General features: G+C 42.2%; 1 protein-coding gene across 1 annotated transcript; it reads right to left on the minus strand.

Moving 5' to 3' along the window:
* Window positions 1–14573: 14573 nt before the first annotated feature.
* Window positions 14574–15554, minus strand: LOC120678023. Its single transcript, XM_039959188.1, has one exon. It carries the CDS (start codon window positions 15552–15554, stop codon window positions 14574–14576), a length of 981 nt encoding a protein of 326 aa, XP_039815122.1.
* Window positions 15555–16337: the final 783 nt, after the last annotated feature.

Below are 16337 nucleotides of genomic sequence, written 5' to 3' on the forward strand. Positions count from 1 at the left end.
GCTCTGGAACTCGATGGTACAAGGAACACAAGGATTTAGACAGGTTTGGGCTGCGAGGTGTGTAATACCCTACGTCCTATGTGGTTGCTTGTATTGCCTTAGGTGTTGATGTGTTTTGAGGGGGTCCCTGCCCGCCCTTATATATTCCGGGGGGACAGGGTTTCATGAAAAGTCCTAGCCGAGTATAGTTGGAGTCCTACTACAACACGGTTGGGTAGTTTCCTTGTACTACAGCTAGTTCTACGCCTATTCGTGTAGTTACAAGAGAGGTAAGGTACATCCATGTGCTATCCCTTACTCTAGAACATTCTATGCCTATAAGCAGTCCCGCTGTCCCGGGTCTGACAATCACATCCTTGTACCGCATCATGTCGCGGATATCAATGCTAACTCTGAGTGGCAGTGTCATCACCACAGAGTCGAGGTTAACAACATAGACATATTTCGAAACAAACATTTTTTTACTTCTCGATGGTTTTAGAGAAAGTGAGCCTGAAACAAAGCTACGAACCTTGATTGTGCATCCCGTGTGGCGTGGAATGACGTGTTCGCATCGAACTGAAGAGTGTCAAAATAGTTAGGGTTTATCATTTCTATTTTCATTCTATGAATTTATTCATATTTTTTACATTTATTTGATAAGTGTACTAAAATTAGTTTTATTTCTTCTCTCTTTCCTGCCCCCTGATGTACCTATGTAAGTATCTACTATCTGTACAGTTTTTATTTTTATAATTTTAGAGCATTGTGGGGAACTCCCCCACAGTTTTCCTTTCAAAAAAAATTAGTTTTATTTTTGAAAAATAGTGAAGTTTAGTGCTTCACCAGACATGATGATTATTGAATTAGTTTTTTGTTTTTAAATTAATTGTATTTAGTACTTTTACATGTATAGTGACATTAGTTTATTTTTTAAATAGTGGAGTTTTGTGCTTCAACAGACATGAGTAATTAATGTTTTCTTCTTAGTGAGATATAATGAGCTGTAACTAATATTTACTTCCTAGAAATGACTTTGCAACATGATGCCATCGAGCGTTGTGCGTCAGCTCAGGAGGCGGTACGCACTCAATTGAAGCGCACCGGACATTCGCATGAGTTCCATCCTGAAGAGCGTGTTGGTCATGTCAGCGGTCGTATTCGTCATTGGATTAAGAAAGCTTTTCACTACTTCGCACTTGCAAAAGGACGTCACAAATTTCACTGTCAATTTAATGTCAAGTTGCATGGTACTAATGATGATCACAAGTTGATGGCTCGATATAATGCAAGACGCGAAGAGTCGGGGATGGTGGAATATGATCGTTCCGTGTTGAGACTTCACAAGGCAGTTCACGAGGCATTGGTTAAAATGTCTCACGAGTAGTTTGTATTAGGTAGCTAGCATGTTGCTTGATCTATATTTTAATTTGGGACCTTCTAATTTATCATGTTGTGTAATGGGCTATGGGCAATGTATAATTAATCATGTTGTGTGATGGCTATTCAGACATTTTATGTTTTAATGTTTAATTCGTAGAAATGGTTTTGCAACATGATTAATCCTTTGTTATTTAAATTTTTTAGTGTAAAATTTGCAAAATAATAAAATAAAAATGAAATAATATTGTTCCTTGATACAGAATTGTGAAACTCTTTTACATTGAACAAAATTGCTTATCTAATAAAAAAATATTATTGTAGATGGACCGATAATGGATATACGGTGATCGGTGCACCAAGGCGTGGATTAATGGTCTAAAGTCTTTTCTCGATGCTGCTGAGGCCCACAAGTCATCGAAATGTTTTATGTTTTGTCCATGCCGCATTTATGGAAATAAAAAGGAGTTCTTCAAAAGAAACACTCTGCGCGTCCACCTTTATGAAATGGGATAAGCATGGTGAACCTAGAGTTCTGATGGAAGACGATGAAGAAGATAATGATGATGATAACAACATCGCAGACTGGGCTCACTGTTGGCATTTCTTAGCATCGCCACTAGGAGGGGTTAGTTCCTAGCAACGCCGCCAAGGGAGGGGTTAGTTCCTAGCAACGCCGCCAAGGGAATGTCGTGTTGGTATGTCTTAAAATTTACAAAAGGATCCGCATGCGCACGGATATACCTTTGTAGCATTTCACCCGGAAGTATTCAGGGTATCGTAACTTATATTTTCCCAAGGGATGGCTAGGTTGTGTAAAGATATTTACTAGTTCCATAACCATGACATTATGAAGTAAGGTGCAAACTACTTATTATGCAGGGGTAAGTGATAAATAAATGATAATCAGGGGTAATGTGACACACACAGAACAACCAACTCTCATTAATAAAGAATAAACAAGCACTCCTAAGGTTAGTGGGAGTATAGGCACAGATCCAAGTATACTATTCATGTTAGAAGATAAGTTACGTTAGCCACATGCTTAGAACTGCAGGTGCCGGGAAATTAGGGACATCGGGGAGAATGACCCGCACTGGAGACCATCCAGTCCCGTTTTCATCTTTGCATGAACTCCTACACAATACCCGAACGTCGGGGAGTACGCTAACCGAGAAGCAGCTTCCCGGTGGACCAACAGGGCTGTCACCACCTACAGTCTACCCCAGTCACACTGTGGAGCACCGTCATATCCGAAGGATCTCGCATACCCGGGCACCATGTCCGCATATGAGGTACCCTAGCACCCCCGGGTCCCCCACCCTTCGGATGGACAGGTAAGATGCTAAGGAAAGCCCAAAAGCACAACAAACCGATATCCTTATCCAGATCAAGCAAAGCAAGCTAAGATCTAAGCAAGCAACTAGTATAACTTGATAAAGCACAGATCAAGGCTAAGCATGCTAAGAACATAGCAAGATAACAAAGAACAAACTCAATATGAATAGCATAACAAGAGTCGGAATACAAAGCCATACCAGAGGCCGAGGATTGGTCGCCAACCCCGAGGACGACTAGATTCGCTAAAGAGATGAAGTACTAGCCTAGCTCCACTGCCCTAAGGAGTACAAGTCACAAGAGAGTGTGAGAGAGAGGCCTTCAAGTGGTGTGTGTGGTGAGAGTGGTGGGAGGCCCCTTTTATAGCTCCTTGAGGTCGGTTCCCGCCAAGATAAATTTGGAAACATTCATAACCGCCTTCAGGATGATCAAAGTGATCTTCCCGCCAAAGTGCACCTGGACCGGCGTCTGTCCAGGTTCGGCCGGCCCCACTTTGGCGGCTGGCCACCGCCTTTCTCTGGTACACTGCCTGGTGGGTCCTGATGTCAGATGGTCGGTGCCGGGGCTTCGTTGGTCGGTTTGGTCTGGTTTGTGGGCCTCCTTTGCATGTGTTACGCAGGACGTGATCTTCTGCGACTTTGTCTGCGTATTCATCGTGTTTTCTTCTTATTCCGGACTTGTACTCCTGAAATCATAGATCTTCGAAAACAATTGTGGAGCTAGGTTAGTGATACAGATATGTGAGTAAGAGGTATGGTTTTCCTTCTTTTATGAGTATAGTTGACGCTCATATTTCGCACTTAACGACCATCAACGACACCCCCAAACTAGCCTTTTGCTCGTCCGAGCAAAACAAGGCGCTCGTTGTTGATCAGAAGTTGCTACGATGTTGAATTTCCAACTTATACGTAGGCACAACCAAATGCTTCTTACCTTGATTTTGAATAAGTTGGCCTTTGTTCTTACCTCTTATCTTACTCCTATGGAGCTTATAGCTTCACCTCATCTTTGGCGGTTGAGAGTCAGAATAGTATCATAGAGTGCTCATATTTCTTTCTGTTTAGTTCAACCGTCAATCTGGAGGTTTTGTAAAGTTTTCAAAAGAAATTTATAAAGTTCCTCGAATGATCTCTCGGATCGCTCAATGTCTGTAATTCCTTACCAAAGTTTTTTATTATGCCTTTCTTCCTCAACCTATCTCTAATGGCTACATCTGTGGAGCTATAGGTATGGAGGATTGAAGGCATACCTGCTTCTCATATTTCTCTAAGTCGAAGACCGGATCCAAAGGAGAAACAAGTCATAAACCTTGATCAAGATGTGCAAGTGTGTGGATATTTTTTTGGTGGATGGTGTACGAACTCCTTTTGTATGCACCATCTCTCCTTTTTCTTTCTTTTTGGATAAGGGGCTATCTTTTTCTTTCCTTCTTTTTTTGACATGCCTTAGCATGTGGCATACCTTCTTTTGGGTATGTATCTTTTATTATTTTTTTCACATGCCGAGTCATGTGGCATACCTTCTTTGGGTATACATCTTTTATTTTCTTTTCGCATAGCCCCATATCCTTGATATATTTTTGAGAGAGAGTGGTGTCACACATGGACATGGAGTTTTATTTTGTGGATGGATGTTTGCTTACTTCTAGTGTAGAAGTATAGCATGTGGTGGAAATGTGTACGTGATCTTGATCATGGGAGTATGAAATGAATCTCACTAAGGGTCACAACAATTTGACAAAGCTCAATGAGATAGCAAGCTGCATATGTGGAAGGTTTTGCAATGAAAACAACATATGGCTTTGGGTAGGAATTTTATATCATCGTGGAACTTTATTATATTTTTATATTTTCAAAATTAAATACTCCGGATATCAAGTATCACATAAGAGAAGATCGTAGCGACTTTACTTAACCATATCATAGCTCACAACAACTTAGATTTGGATCATGCTTTTTGCTACCCACAAGTTTCAAGTTTAAGGTTTGAACATTTTAAGCCAACAAACCCAAAACTAGGTATAGCATAAAGTTGTAACTAAGCATATGAAGAAAATTAACAGAGCAACTATTCATCATCTCAATAAGAAAAACTTACACCATGCTTACTACACATATTAAAAGAAATATTTTTGGTGTTTTCTAAATTTTGCAATTCTTTATTTGTTTTTAGTTATGCAAAATTATTATGGGTTTTCTGATTTTGCAGATTTTTATAGGTTTTATGCAAGATTATGAAAGCAGTAAAGATAAATGATACAACTTACCTCTCATGGGGGTCCTCCCCCAAGCTAGCTTCAGGCTCACTAAGGATCATCAGGGTTGAAACCCGTCCAGCGGCAGTATGCCCTCCACTCCTCCTGTCGCTGCAACTGCAATTGCTCCATGTCGTGGAGTCTCTCGCTAGTGTGACGCTACCATGCTTGGATCGTATCGATGTGTTGGTGCAGCGTCTCTTGTATGTTGTCGCTCTGTACCCGCAGCTCACCTAGCTGCTGGGTGATGGAACCGAAACCTTGGGACGAGGACGTCCGTCTAATGAGGTTCGGGGCTCCACTGGAGCTGGAACTAGTGGACCGGCGGCCTGGTGCCTGCCGTGCCCACTCCTCAGTGCTGGCGTTGTGCCATGACGAACCACCGGCCTCTTGCTGATGTGAGTGATGTGGCTGCTGAGGTGGTGGTGTCGGCTCTGCCTCCCTTCTAGTCCTGCTTCTCATATTTCTCTAAGTCGAAGACCGAATCCAAAGGAGAAACAAGTCATAAACCTTGATCAAGATGTGCAAGTGTGTGGATATTTTTTTGGTGGATGGTGTACGAACTCCTTTTGTATGCACCATCTCTCCTTTTTCTTTCTTTTTGGATAAGGGGCTATCTTTTTCTTTCCTTCTTTTTTTTGACATGCCTTAGCATGTGGCATACCTTCTTTTGGGTATGTATCTTTTATTATTTTTTTCACATGCCGAGTCATGTGGCATACCTTCTTTGGGTATACATCTTTTATTTTCTTTTCGCATAGCCCCATATCCTTGATATATTTTTGAGAGAGAGTGGTGTCACACATGGACATGGAGTTTTATTTTGTGGATGGATGTTTGCTTACTTCTAGTGTAGAAGTATAGCATGTGGTGGAAATGTGTACGTGATCTTGATCATGGGAGTATGAAATGAATCTCACTAAGGGTCACAATAATTAGACAAAGCTCAATGAGATAGCAAGCTGCATATGTGGAAGGTTTTGCAATGAAAACAACATATGGCTTTGGGTAGGAATTTTATATCATCGTGGAACTTTATTATATTTTTATATTTTCAAAATTAAATACTCCGGATATCAAGTATCACATAAGAGAAGATCGTAGCGACTTTACTTAACCATATCATAGCTCACAACAACTTAGATTTGGATCATGCTTTTTGCTACCCACAAGTTTCAAGTTTAAGGTTTGAACATTTTAAGCCAACAAACCCAAAACTAGGTATAGCATAAAGTTGTAACTAAGCATATGAAGAAAATTAACAGAGCAACTATTCATCATCTCAATAAGAAAAACTTACACCATGCTTACTACACATATTAAAAGAAATATTTTTGGTGTTTTCTAAATTTTGCAATTCTTTATTTGTTTTTAGTTATGCAAAATTATTATGGGTTTTCTGATTTTGCAGATTTTTATAGGTTTTATGCAAGATTATGAAAGCAGTAAAGATAAATGATACAACTTACCTCTCATGGGGGTCCTCCCCCAAGCTAGCTTCAGGCTCACTAAGGATCATCAGGGTTGAAACCCGTCCAGCGGCAGTATGCCCTCCACTCCTCCTGTCGCTGCAACTGCAATTGCTCCATGTCGTGGAGTCTCTCGCTAGTGTGACGCTACCATGCTTGGATCGTATCGATGTGTTGGTGCAGCGTCTCTTGTATGTTGTCGCTCTGTACCCGCAGCTCACCTAGCTGCTGGGTGATGGAACCGAAACCTTGGGACGAGGACGTCCGTCTAATGAGGTTCGGGGCTCCACTGGAGCTGGAACTAGTGGACCGGCGGCCTGGTGCCTGCCGTGCCCACTCCTCAGTGCTGGCGTTGTGCCATGACGAACCACCGGCCTCTTGCTGATGTGAGTGATGTGGCTGCTGAGGTGGTGGTGTCGGCTCTGCCTCCCTTCTAGTCCTGCTTCTCATATTTCTCTAAGTCGAAGACCGAATCCAAAGGAGAAACAAGTCATAAACCTTGATCAAGATGTGCAAGTGTGTGGATATTTTTTTGGTGGATGGTGTACGAACTCCTTTTGTATGCACCATCTCTCCTTTTTCTTTCTTTTTGGATAAGGGGCTATCTTTTTCTTTCCTTCTTTTTTTTGACATGCCTTAGCATGTGGCATACCTTCTTTTGGGTATGTATCTTTTATTATTTTTTTCACATGCCGAGTCATGTGGCATACCTTCTTTGGGTATACATCTTTTATTTTCTTTTCGCATAGCCCCATATCCTTGATATATTTTTGAGAGAGAGTGGTGTCACACATGGACATGGAGTTTTATTTTGTGGATGGATGTTTGCTTACTTCTAGTGTAGAAGTATAGCATGTGGTGGAAATGTGTACGTGATCTTGATCATGGGAGTATGAAATGAATCTCACTAAGGGTCACAATAATTAGACAAAGCTCAATGAGATAGCAAGCTGCATATGTGGAAGGTTTTGCAATGAAAACAACATATGGCTTTGGGTAGGAATTTTATATCATCGTGGAACTTTATTATATTTTTATATTTTCAAAATTAAATACTCCGGATATCAAGTATCACATAAGAGAAGATCGTAGCGACTTTACTTAACCATATCATAGCTCACAACAACTTAGATTTGGATCATGCTTTTTGCTACCCACAAGTTTCAAGTTTAAGGTTTGAACATTTTAAGCCAACAAACCCAAAACTAGGTATAGCATAAAGTTGTAACTAAGCATATGAAGAAAATTAACAGAGCAACTATTCATCATCTCAATAAGAAAAACTTACACCATGCTTACTACACATATTAAAAGAAATATTTTTGGTGTTTTCTAAATTTTGCAATTCTTTATTTGTTTTTAGTTATGCAAAATTATTATGGGTTTTCTGATTTTGCAGATTTTTATAGGTTTTATGCAAGATTATGAAAGCAGTAAAGATAAATGATACAACTTACCTCTCATGGGGGTCCTCCCCCAAGCTAGCTTCAGGCTCACTAAGGATCATCAGGGTTGAAACCCGTCCAGCGGCAGTATGCCCTCCACTCCTCCTGTCGCTGCAACTGCAATTGCTCCATGTCGTGGAGTCTCTCGCTAGTGTGACGCTACCATGCTTGGATCGTATCGATGTGTTGGTGCAGCGTCTCTTGTATGTTGTCGCTCTGTACCCGCAGCTCACCTAGCTGCTGGGTGATGGAACCGAAACCTTGGGACGAGGACGTCCGTCTAATGAGGTTCGGGGCTCCACTGGAGCTGGAACTAGTGGACCGGCGGCCTGGTGCCTGCCGTGCCCACTCCTCAGTGCTGGCGTTGTGCCATGACGAACCACCGGCCTCTTGCTGATGTGAGTGATGTGGCTGCTGAGGTGGTGGTGTCGGCTCTGCCTCCCTTCTAGTCCTGCTTCTCATATTTCTCTAAGTCGAAGACCGAATCCAAAGGAGAAACAAGTCATAAACCTTGATCAAGATGTGCAAGTGTGTGGATATTTTTTTGGTGGATGGTGTACGAACTCCTTTTGTATGCACCATCTCTCCTTTTTCTTTCTTTTTGGATAAGGGGCTATCTTTTTCTTTCCTTCTTTTTTTTGACATGCCTTAGCATGTGGCATACCTTCTTTTGGGTATGTATCTTTTATTATTTTTTTCACATGCCGAGTCATGTGGCATACCTTCTTTGGGTATACATCTTTTATTTTCTTTTCGCATAGCCCCATATCCTTGATATATTTTTGAGAGAGAGTGGTGTCACACATGGACATGGAGTTTTATTTTGTGGATGGATGTTTGCTTACTTCTAGTGTAGAAGTATAGCATGTGGTGGAAATGTGTACGTGATCTTGATCATGGGAGTATGAAATGAATCTCACTAAGGGTCACAATAATTAGACAAAGCTCAATGAGATAGCAAGCTGCATATGTGGAAGGTTTTGCAATGAAAACAACATATGGCTTTGGGTAGGAATTTTATATCATCGTGGAACTTTATTATATTTTTATATTTTCAAAATTAAATACTCCGGATATCAAGTATCACATAAGAGAAGATCGTAGCGACTTTACTTAACCATATCATAGCTCACAACAACTTAGATTTGGATCATGCTTTTTGCTACCCACAAGTTTCAAGTTTAAGGTTTGAACATTTTAAGCCAACAAACCCAAAACTAGGTATAGCATAAAGTTGTAACTAAGCATATGAAGAAAATTAACAGAGCAACTATTCATCATCTCAATAAGAAAAACTTACACCATGCTTACTACACATATTAAAAGAAATATTTTTGGTGTTTTCTAAATTTTGCAATTCTTTATTTGTTTTTAGTTATGCAAAATTATTATGGGTTTTCTGATTTTGCAGATTTTTATAGGTTTTATGCAAGATTATGAAAGCAGTAAAGATAAATGATACAACTTACCTCTCATGGGGGTCCTCCCCCAAGCTAGCTTCAGGCTCACTAAGGATCATCAGGGTTGAAACCCGTCCAGCGGCAGTATGCCCTCCACTCCTCCTGTCGCTGCAACTGCAATTGCTCCATGTCGTGGAGTCTCTCGCTAGTGTGACGCTACCATGCTTGGATCGTATCGATGTGTTGGTGCAGCGTCTCTTGTATGTTGTCGCTCTGTACCCGCAGCTCACCTAGCTGCTGGGTGATGGAACCGAAACCTTGGGACGAGGACGTCCGTCTAATGAGGTTCGGGGCTCCACTGGAGCTGGAACTAGTGGACCGGCGGCCTGGTGCCTGCCGTGCCCACTCCTCAGTGCTGGCGTTGTGCCATGACGAACCACCGGCCTCTTGCTGATGTGAGTGATGTGGCTGCTGAGGTGGTGGTGTCGGCTCTGCCTCCCTTCTAGTCCTGCTTCTCATATTTCTCTAAGTCGAAGACCGAATCCAAAGGAGAAACAAGTCATAAACCTTGATCAAGATGTGCAAGTGTGTGGATATTTTTTTGGTGGATGGTGTACGAACTCCTTTTGTATGCACCATCTCTCCTTTTTCTTTCTTTTTGGATAAGGGGCTATCTTTTTCTTTCCTTCTTTTTTTTGACATGCCTTAGCATGTGGCATACCTTCTTTTGGGTATGTATCTTTTATTATTTTTTTCACATGCCGAGTCATGTGGCATACCTTCTTTGGGTATACATCTTTTATTTTCTTTTCGCATAGCCCCATATCCTTGATATATTTTTGAGAGAGAGTGGTGTCACACATGGACATGGAGTTTTATTTTGTGGATGGATGTTTGCTTACTTCTAGTGTAGAAGTATAGCATGTGGTGGAAATGTGTACGTGATCTTGATCATGGGAGTATGAAATGAATCTCACTAAGGGTCACAATAATTAGACAAAGCTCAATGAGATAGCAAGCTGCATATGTGGAAGGTTTTGCAATGAAAACAACATATGGCTTTGGGTAGGAATTTTATATCATCGTGGAACTTTATTATATTTTTATATTTTCAAAATTAAATACTCCGGATATCAAGTATCACATAAGAGAAGATCGTAGCGACTTTACTTAACCATATCATAGCTCACAACAACTTAGATTTGGATCATGCTTTTTGCTACCCACAAGTTTCAAGTTTAAGGTTTGAACATTTTAAGCCAACAAACCCAAAACTAGGTATAGCATAAAGTTGTAACTAAGCATATGAAGAAAATTAACAGAGCAACTATTCATCATCTCAATAAGAAAAACTTACACCATGCTTACTACACATATTAAAAGAAATATTTTTGGTGTTTTCTAAATTTTGCAATTCTTTATTTGTTTTTAGTTATGCAAAATTATTATGGGTTTTCTGATTTTGCAGATTTTTATAGGTTTTATGCAAGATTATGAAAGCAGTAAAGATAAATGATACAACTTACCTCTCATGGGGGTCCTCCCCCAAGCTAGCTTCAGGCTCACTAAGGATCATCAGGGTTGAAACCCGTCCAGCGGCAGTATGCCCTCCACTCCTCCTGTCGCTGCAACTGCAATTGCTCCATGTCGTGGAGTCTCTCGCTAGTGTGACGCTACCATGCTTGGATCGTATCGATGTGTTGGTGCAGCGTCTCTTGTATGTTGTCGCTCTGTACCCGCAGCTCACCTAGCTGCTGGGTGATGGAACCGAAACCTTGGGACGAGGACGTCCGTCTAATGAGGTTCGGGGCTCCACTGGAGCTGGAACTAGTGGACCGGCGGCCTGGTGCCTGCCGTGCCCACTCCTCAGTGCTGGCGTTGTGCCATGACGAACCACCGGCCTCTTGCTGATGTGAGTGATGTGGCTGCTGAGGTGGTGGTGTCGGCTCTGCCTCCCTTCTAGTCCTGCTTCTCATATTTCTCTAAGTCGAAGACCGAATCCAAAGGAGAAACAAGTCATAAACCTTGATCAAGATGTGCAAGTGTGTGGATATTTTTTTGGTGGATGGTGTACGAACTCCTTTTGTATGCACCATCTCTCCTTTTTCTTTCTTTTTGGATAAGGGGCTATCTTTTTCTTTCCTTCTTTTTTTTGACATGCCTTAGCATGTGGCATACCTTCTTTTGGGTATGTATCTTTTATTATTTTTTTCACATGCCGAGTCATGTGGCATACCTTCTTTGGGTATACATCTTTTATTTTCTTTTCGCATAGCCCCATATCCTTGATATATTTTTGAGAGAGAGTGGTGTCACACATGGACATGGAGTTTTATTTTGTGGATGGATGTTTGCTTACTTCTAGTGTAGAAGTATAGCATGTGGTGGAAATGTGTACGTGATCTTGATCATGGGAGTATGAAATGAATCTCACTAAGGGTCACAATAATTAGACAAAGCTCAATGAGATAGCAAGCTGCATATGTGGAAGGTTTTGCAATGAAAACAACATATGGCTTTGGGTAGGAATTTTATATCATCGTGGAACTTTATTATATTTTTATATTTTCAAAATTAAATACTCCGGATATCAAGTATCACATAAGAGAAGATCGTAGCGACTTTACTTAACCATATCATAGCTCACAACAACTTAGATTTGGATCATGCTTTTTGCTACCCACAAGTTTCAAGTTTAAGGTTTGAACATTTTAAGCCAACAAACCCAAAACTAGGTATAGCATAAAGTTGTAACTAAGCATATGAAGAAAATTAACAGAGCAACTATTCATCATCTCAATAAGAAAAACTTACACCATGCTTACTACACATATTAAAAGAAATATTTTTGGTGTTTTCTAAATTTTGCAATTCTTTATTTGTTTTTAGTTATGCAAAATTATTATGGGTTTTCTGATTTTGCAGATTTTTATAGGTTTTATGCAAGATTATGAAAGCAGTAAAGATAAATGATACAACTTACCTCTCATGGGGGTCCTCCCCCAAGCTAGCTTCAGGCTCACTAAGGATCATCAGGGTTGAAACCCGTCCAGCGGCAGTATGCCCTCCACTCCTCCTGTCGCTGCAACTGCAATTGCTCCATGTCGTGGAGTCTCTCGCTAGTGTGACGCTACCATGCTTGGATCGTATCGATGTGTTGGTGCAGCGTCTCTTGTATGTTGTCGCTCTGTACCCGCAGCTCACCTAGCTGCTGGGTGATGGAACCGAAACCTTGGGACGAGGACGTCCGTCTAATGAGGTTCGGGGCTCCACTGGAGCTGGAACTAGTGGACCGGCGGCCTGGTGCCTGCCGTGCCCACTCCTCAGTGCTGGCGTTGTGCCATGACGAACCACCGGCCTCTTGCTGATGTGAGTGATGTGGCTGCTGAGGTGGTGGTGTCGGCTCTGCCTCCCTTCTAGTCCTGCTTCTTGTCATCCTGCCAGGCAAACCAGAAGATCTATGCCTACGACCTCCTTCTCGTGGAACGAGAGGGATGGTTAGTGAATGGCAATTATACAAATGAAAATCTACATTGGGCAGCGCAATCTCATTTGTAAAGCCCAAGTAGAAGAAAATCAAAGAGTCATTCGGGCCTTTCTTGAGTGCGTGACCGTGGATCAAATAAGCCTCGTCGATATACATACGGTCGCCTTTAATAAAAGGAATAAAATTCCCCTCTAAGGCACCGATACGTGTAGCGATACGAGTAATCAAAGAAGTGCACTCAATAGGACCCGTCATCTTGAAATTCGAAAGCCATTGCTTAACCAAAGCTTGCGCGGGGGAGATTTTGATCTTGTTGACCATGACATAAAGTATGAGCAACTCATCGTTGTGCACAGGTCGGACGTCATCTCTTGGAAAGAGAGTGATGGTTAACCACTTGTGCATCAACTGAAGAGTTGGATTATGAATATCGCCGCACCGAGGTGCGAACTTGCCATGAACAACTTGACCTGAAATCTGGCCCCAAAATTCATGACGATTAAAACTGCGGTAAGTTTGATCGAGAGAAATTGGCCAGCATTTGTTGAAATTGAGGTGGCCGGCAAAAGTTTTCCAAGAAAGCAAATACTCTTTCCCGAAAAGTAAAAAATAAACCCCGTTTTCCACCTCCCGAAGAGTGCAAAGAAATTGGATGGTGAGGAGTCGAGAACCATACTCCTCAACGGGAATGAAGTTATCCCATCCAATTCCATGCCAAATGTTAGAGAAATCTTCGTACATACCTATTTTGATGAGGAGATCCGGATCGAATGCTTGGGTGTGGACGAAGCTTCGGTTCTTGAGGATGGCATAGCCTTGTCGTTCACGATCATCTCGCAAGTCGAGGTACGGGAAATCTTCTACGTCAATCTCTATGACCTTGGCTTGCGGTTCGGCTTGCATCTCTTCATATTGTTCCTCTTCCTCATAGTCCATCGTGCTTGGTGTAGGCGTAGGTTCGGGTGTGTACGAGCTCGAGCCACCCTGAGAACGGGATGAACTTCCACCCATCATCTTTTTGAATGCGCTGGAGACCTTCCACCCTAAGCCTTTCATGATGGAACAAAACCAAGTGCAACTCGAAACGGGTTACGTTAGTGAAACCGAAATGAATGTTCTTATCCATGAGTTGCTCCTTCTTTCTTGCAGCAAAGAAATGAGAGAGAGAGGTTTCTTGAAATCAAATCTTGAGCAAAAATCCAATGAAAACCCGAGAGCAAAGTTTGAGAGATTTTGAGAGGGAGTGAGTGAATGAGAGTTGAGTGTGAGAGCTCAAAACTCACCCCTCGGCCTCTATTTAAAGAGAGAATGCCCGGGCACAATGGCTAGGAGCTGAGCACAATGATCACTAGCCGTTGGAAAAAGGTGGCAGGGAGCCGTTGCCAGGTGGGGTCGACAGACCCTAGGGTTCGGCCAGCCCCCCTGTGGGCCCACTGGCTGACAGCCAGGGCCCAGGGGCTCCTTAACGGCTATAAGTTTTGAAATTTTGGGACCCGGCCAAACTTTGCTTCGAAAAGATGTTTAAATTTATTTTCGAAAGGATTTTCAAGATCGGAAATATTTTTTTGGATTTTTGTGAAAAATGGAAAAGTGCTAGAAAAGTTTCTAGCATGCATGGTGTTTTGAAAATTCAAATATGCAGTGGGAAAAATTGAAAAAGCTGAGAAAAGTAAAATGGTGAAAAAGTAAATATGAGATACGTACCGATTTACCTTCGGCAAGGACTTGTCGTTTTGAGTCTGACGAGCGGGACCTTTCTCCTGCTGTGATTACCACTGCTTGGTTCGTCTTGGAGAATTGGATGAGAACGAGCTTGCGACCTTATGCCACACCTTCTTGGTTGTCTTTGTGGATCATGTGGTCATAGGATCTTGATTGGGGGATGTCACTTTTGTCTCTTTCTTGTGTGCTTGGCCCAGATTTGATGTTGATCATTGAGCATTGTTCCTTCTTGGGCTGGAATGGGAACTTTTCTTCTTTCCCATTGATGTTGAAGCGGATTTCTCCAACCCCTACATCGATGTGTGCTCCAGCAGTGCTCAGAAATGGCCGTCCAAGGATGAGCGGAGTTTCTTTTGAAATTTCCATGTCGAGCACTACGAAGCCAACTGGGATGAAGTAGTCTCGAACTCTGACTGGAACGTCTTCAGCGATTCCCTCTGGATAGCGGACTGAAGAGTCTGCTAGCTGGAGGTGCATTGGTGTCAGCGTCAGATGCGTGAAGTTGAGTTTGTCGAAGACTACCTTGGGCATTACGCTGACGCTAGCCCCAAGGTCACACAAGGCATTGCCGAAGTGTTGAGTGCCAATCAAACAATTGATCATTGGGCATCCCGGGTTTTCTTTCTTCTTTGGAGGTTGGTTGAGTATAGCAGCGCTACGTTCTTCTATAAGCTTGACAACCTCCATTGTGGGCAGCGTTCGCTTGTTGTTCATGATGTCCTTGATGTAGCGGGCATAAGTTGGTACATACATTACGTCTAGTAATGGGACGTTGACATGTATCTTCTGGATCATTTCAAAAAAACTAGCGAACTGCTCATCCACAGTGATCTTTTGTTTCTGGGAGGCAAACGGGAGGAAGTTTGTATCGAAAGTTTTTTGTGGATTTTCTTCCTCGGGTTCTTTAGAGTCATCATGCTTTGTAGACTCTTCCTTCTCTACATGTGGCCTTGCTACTTTCTCTGCATGGTTAGGATGCGGTGGATCACGAGTGGACTTACCACCCCTCGTGGTCACCGCATTTATCTTTTCTGAGAATGGAACAACAGCAGCAATTTGCGCAAGTTGTGTTTCTATCATCTTGTTGAAACTTGGTTGATTTTTAAGAGCAGAAGAAAGAGTTTCAAGTCTGGCATTTATACCTTCTAAAATTTTATCGTTGGCAGCAAGCTTCTTGTTTAAAGATTCATTTATTTTAGCTTGGCCAAAAACAAGGTCTCTCAAGGAGGGTTGGTTCGAATTGAAATTCGAATTGAAATTTGAGTTAAAGTTGTTACCTCCTCCTTGGAATGGTGGGCGTGCCTGACCCCACCCCTGGCCTCCTTGTGGACGGAACCCAGTATTGTTGTTGTTGATGTAGGTTGCGTCTTCACAGGTCTCGGGGCAGTCATTCCCCGAGTATCCACCGTCACCACAAACCTTGCACGCCAAGTACGAGTTCATGGCATGGACGGGAACAAGCATATGTTGCCGGTTCCCTTCATCGAGTTTCTTTAGTAGGAGGTCTAGCTTTGCAGCGAGCATGTCTGTCTCCTTGACGGTATGCATTTTGCCCTTGGTTCTCGGCTGGGAACTGTAACACCCGGTTTATAAAAGGACGTAAACCGAGCAATCATATACGTGCCAGGATCAAGTCACATGTATACACAACAGAATGAACAGTATATCATAGCACATATCACGTAAAAAGATATAGTAAAGCGAATACGAATGTTATTTATTACATTAATGACATAAATGTCTGATACAGCGGAAGCGAAGTACAAATACGGTAAAAACTCTCCGAAGCTGAGCAGGGCGCCACAGGGACGTCGACTGGGAGACGAACGCCTAGAAGTCCTCGTAGTCCTGGAAGCACTGAGC

This window comes from Panicum virgatum, chromosome 6N, assembly GCF_016808335.1.
Source record: "Panicum virgatum strain AP13 chromosome 6N, P.virgatum_v5, whole genome shotgun sequence".
Classification (NCBI taxonomy): Eukaryota; Viridiplantae; Streptophyta; class Magnoliopsida; order Poales; family Poaceae; genus Panicum; species Panicum virgatum.

Bases quoted from the DNA above. Each gene is read 5' to 3' on its own strand.
- LOC120678023 (XM_039959188.1), bottom strand. From the start codon at position 15,554: ATGATAGAAACACAACTTGCGCAAATTGCTGCTGTTGTTCCATTCTCA.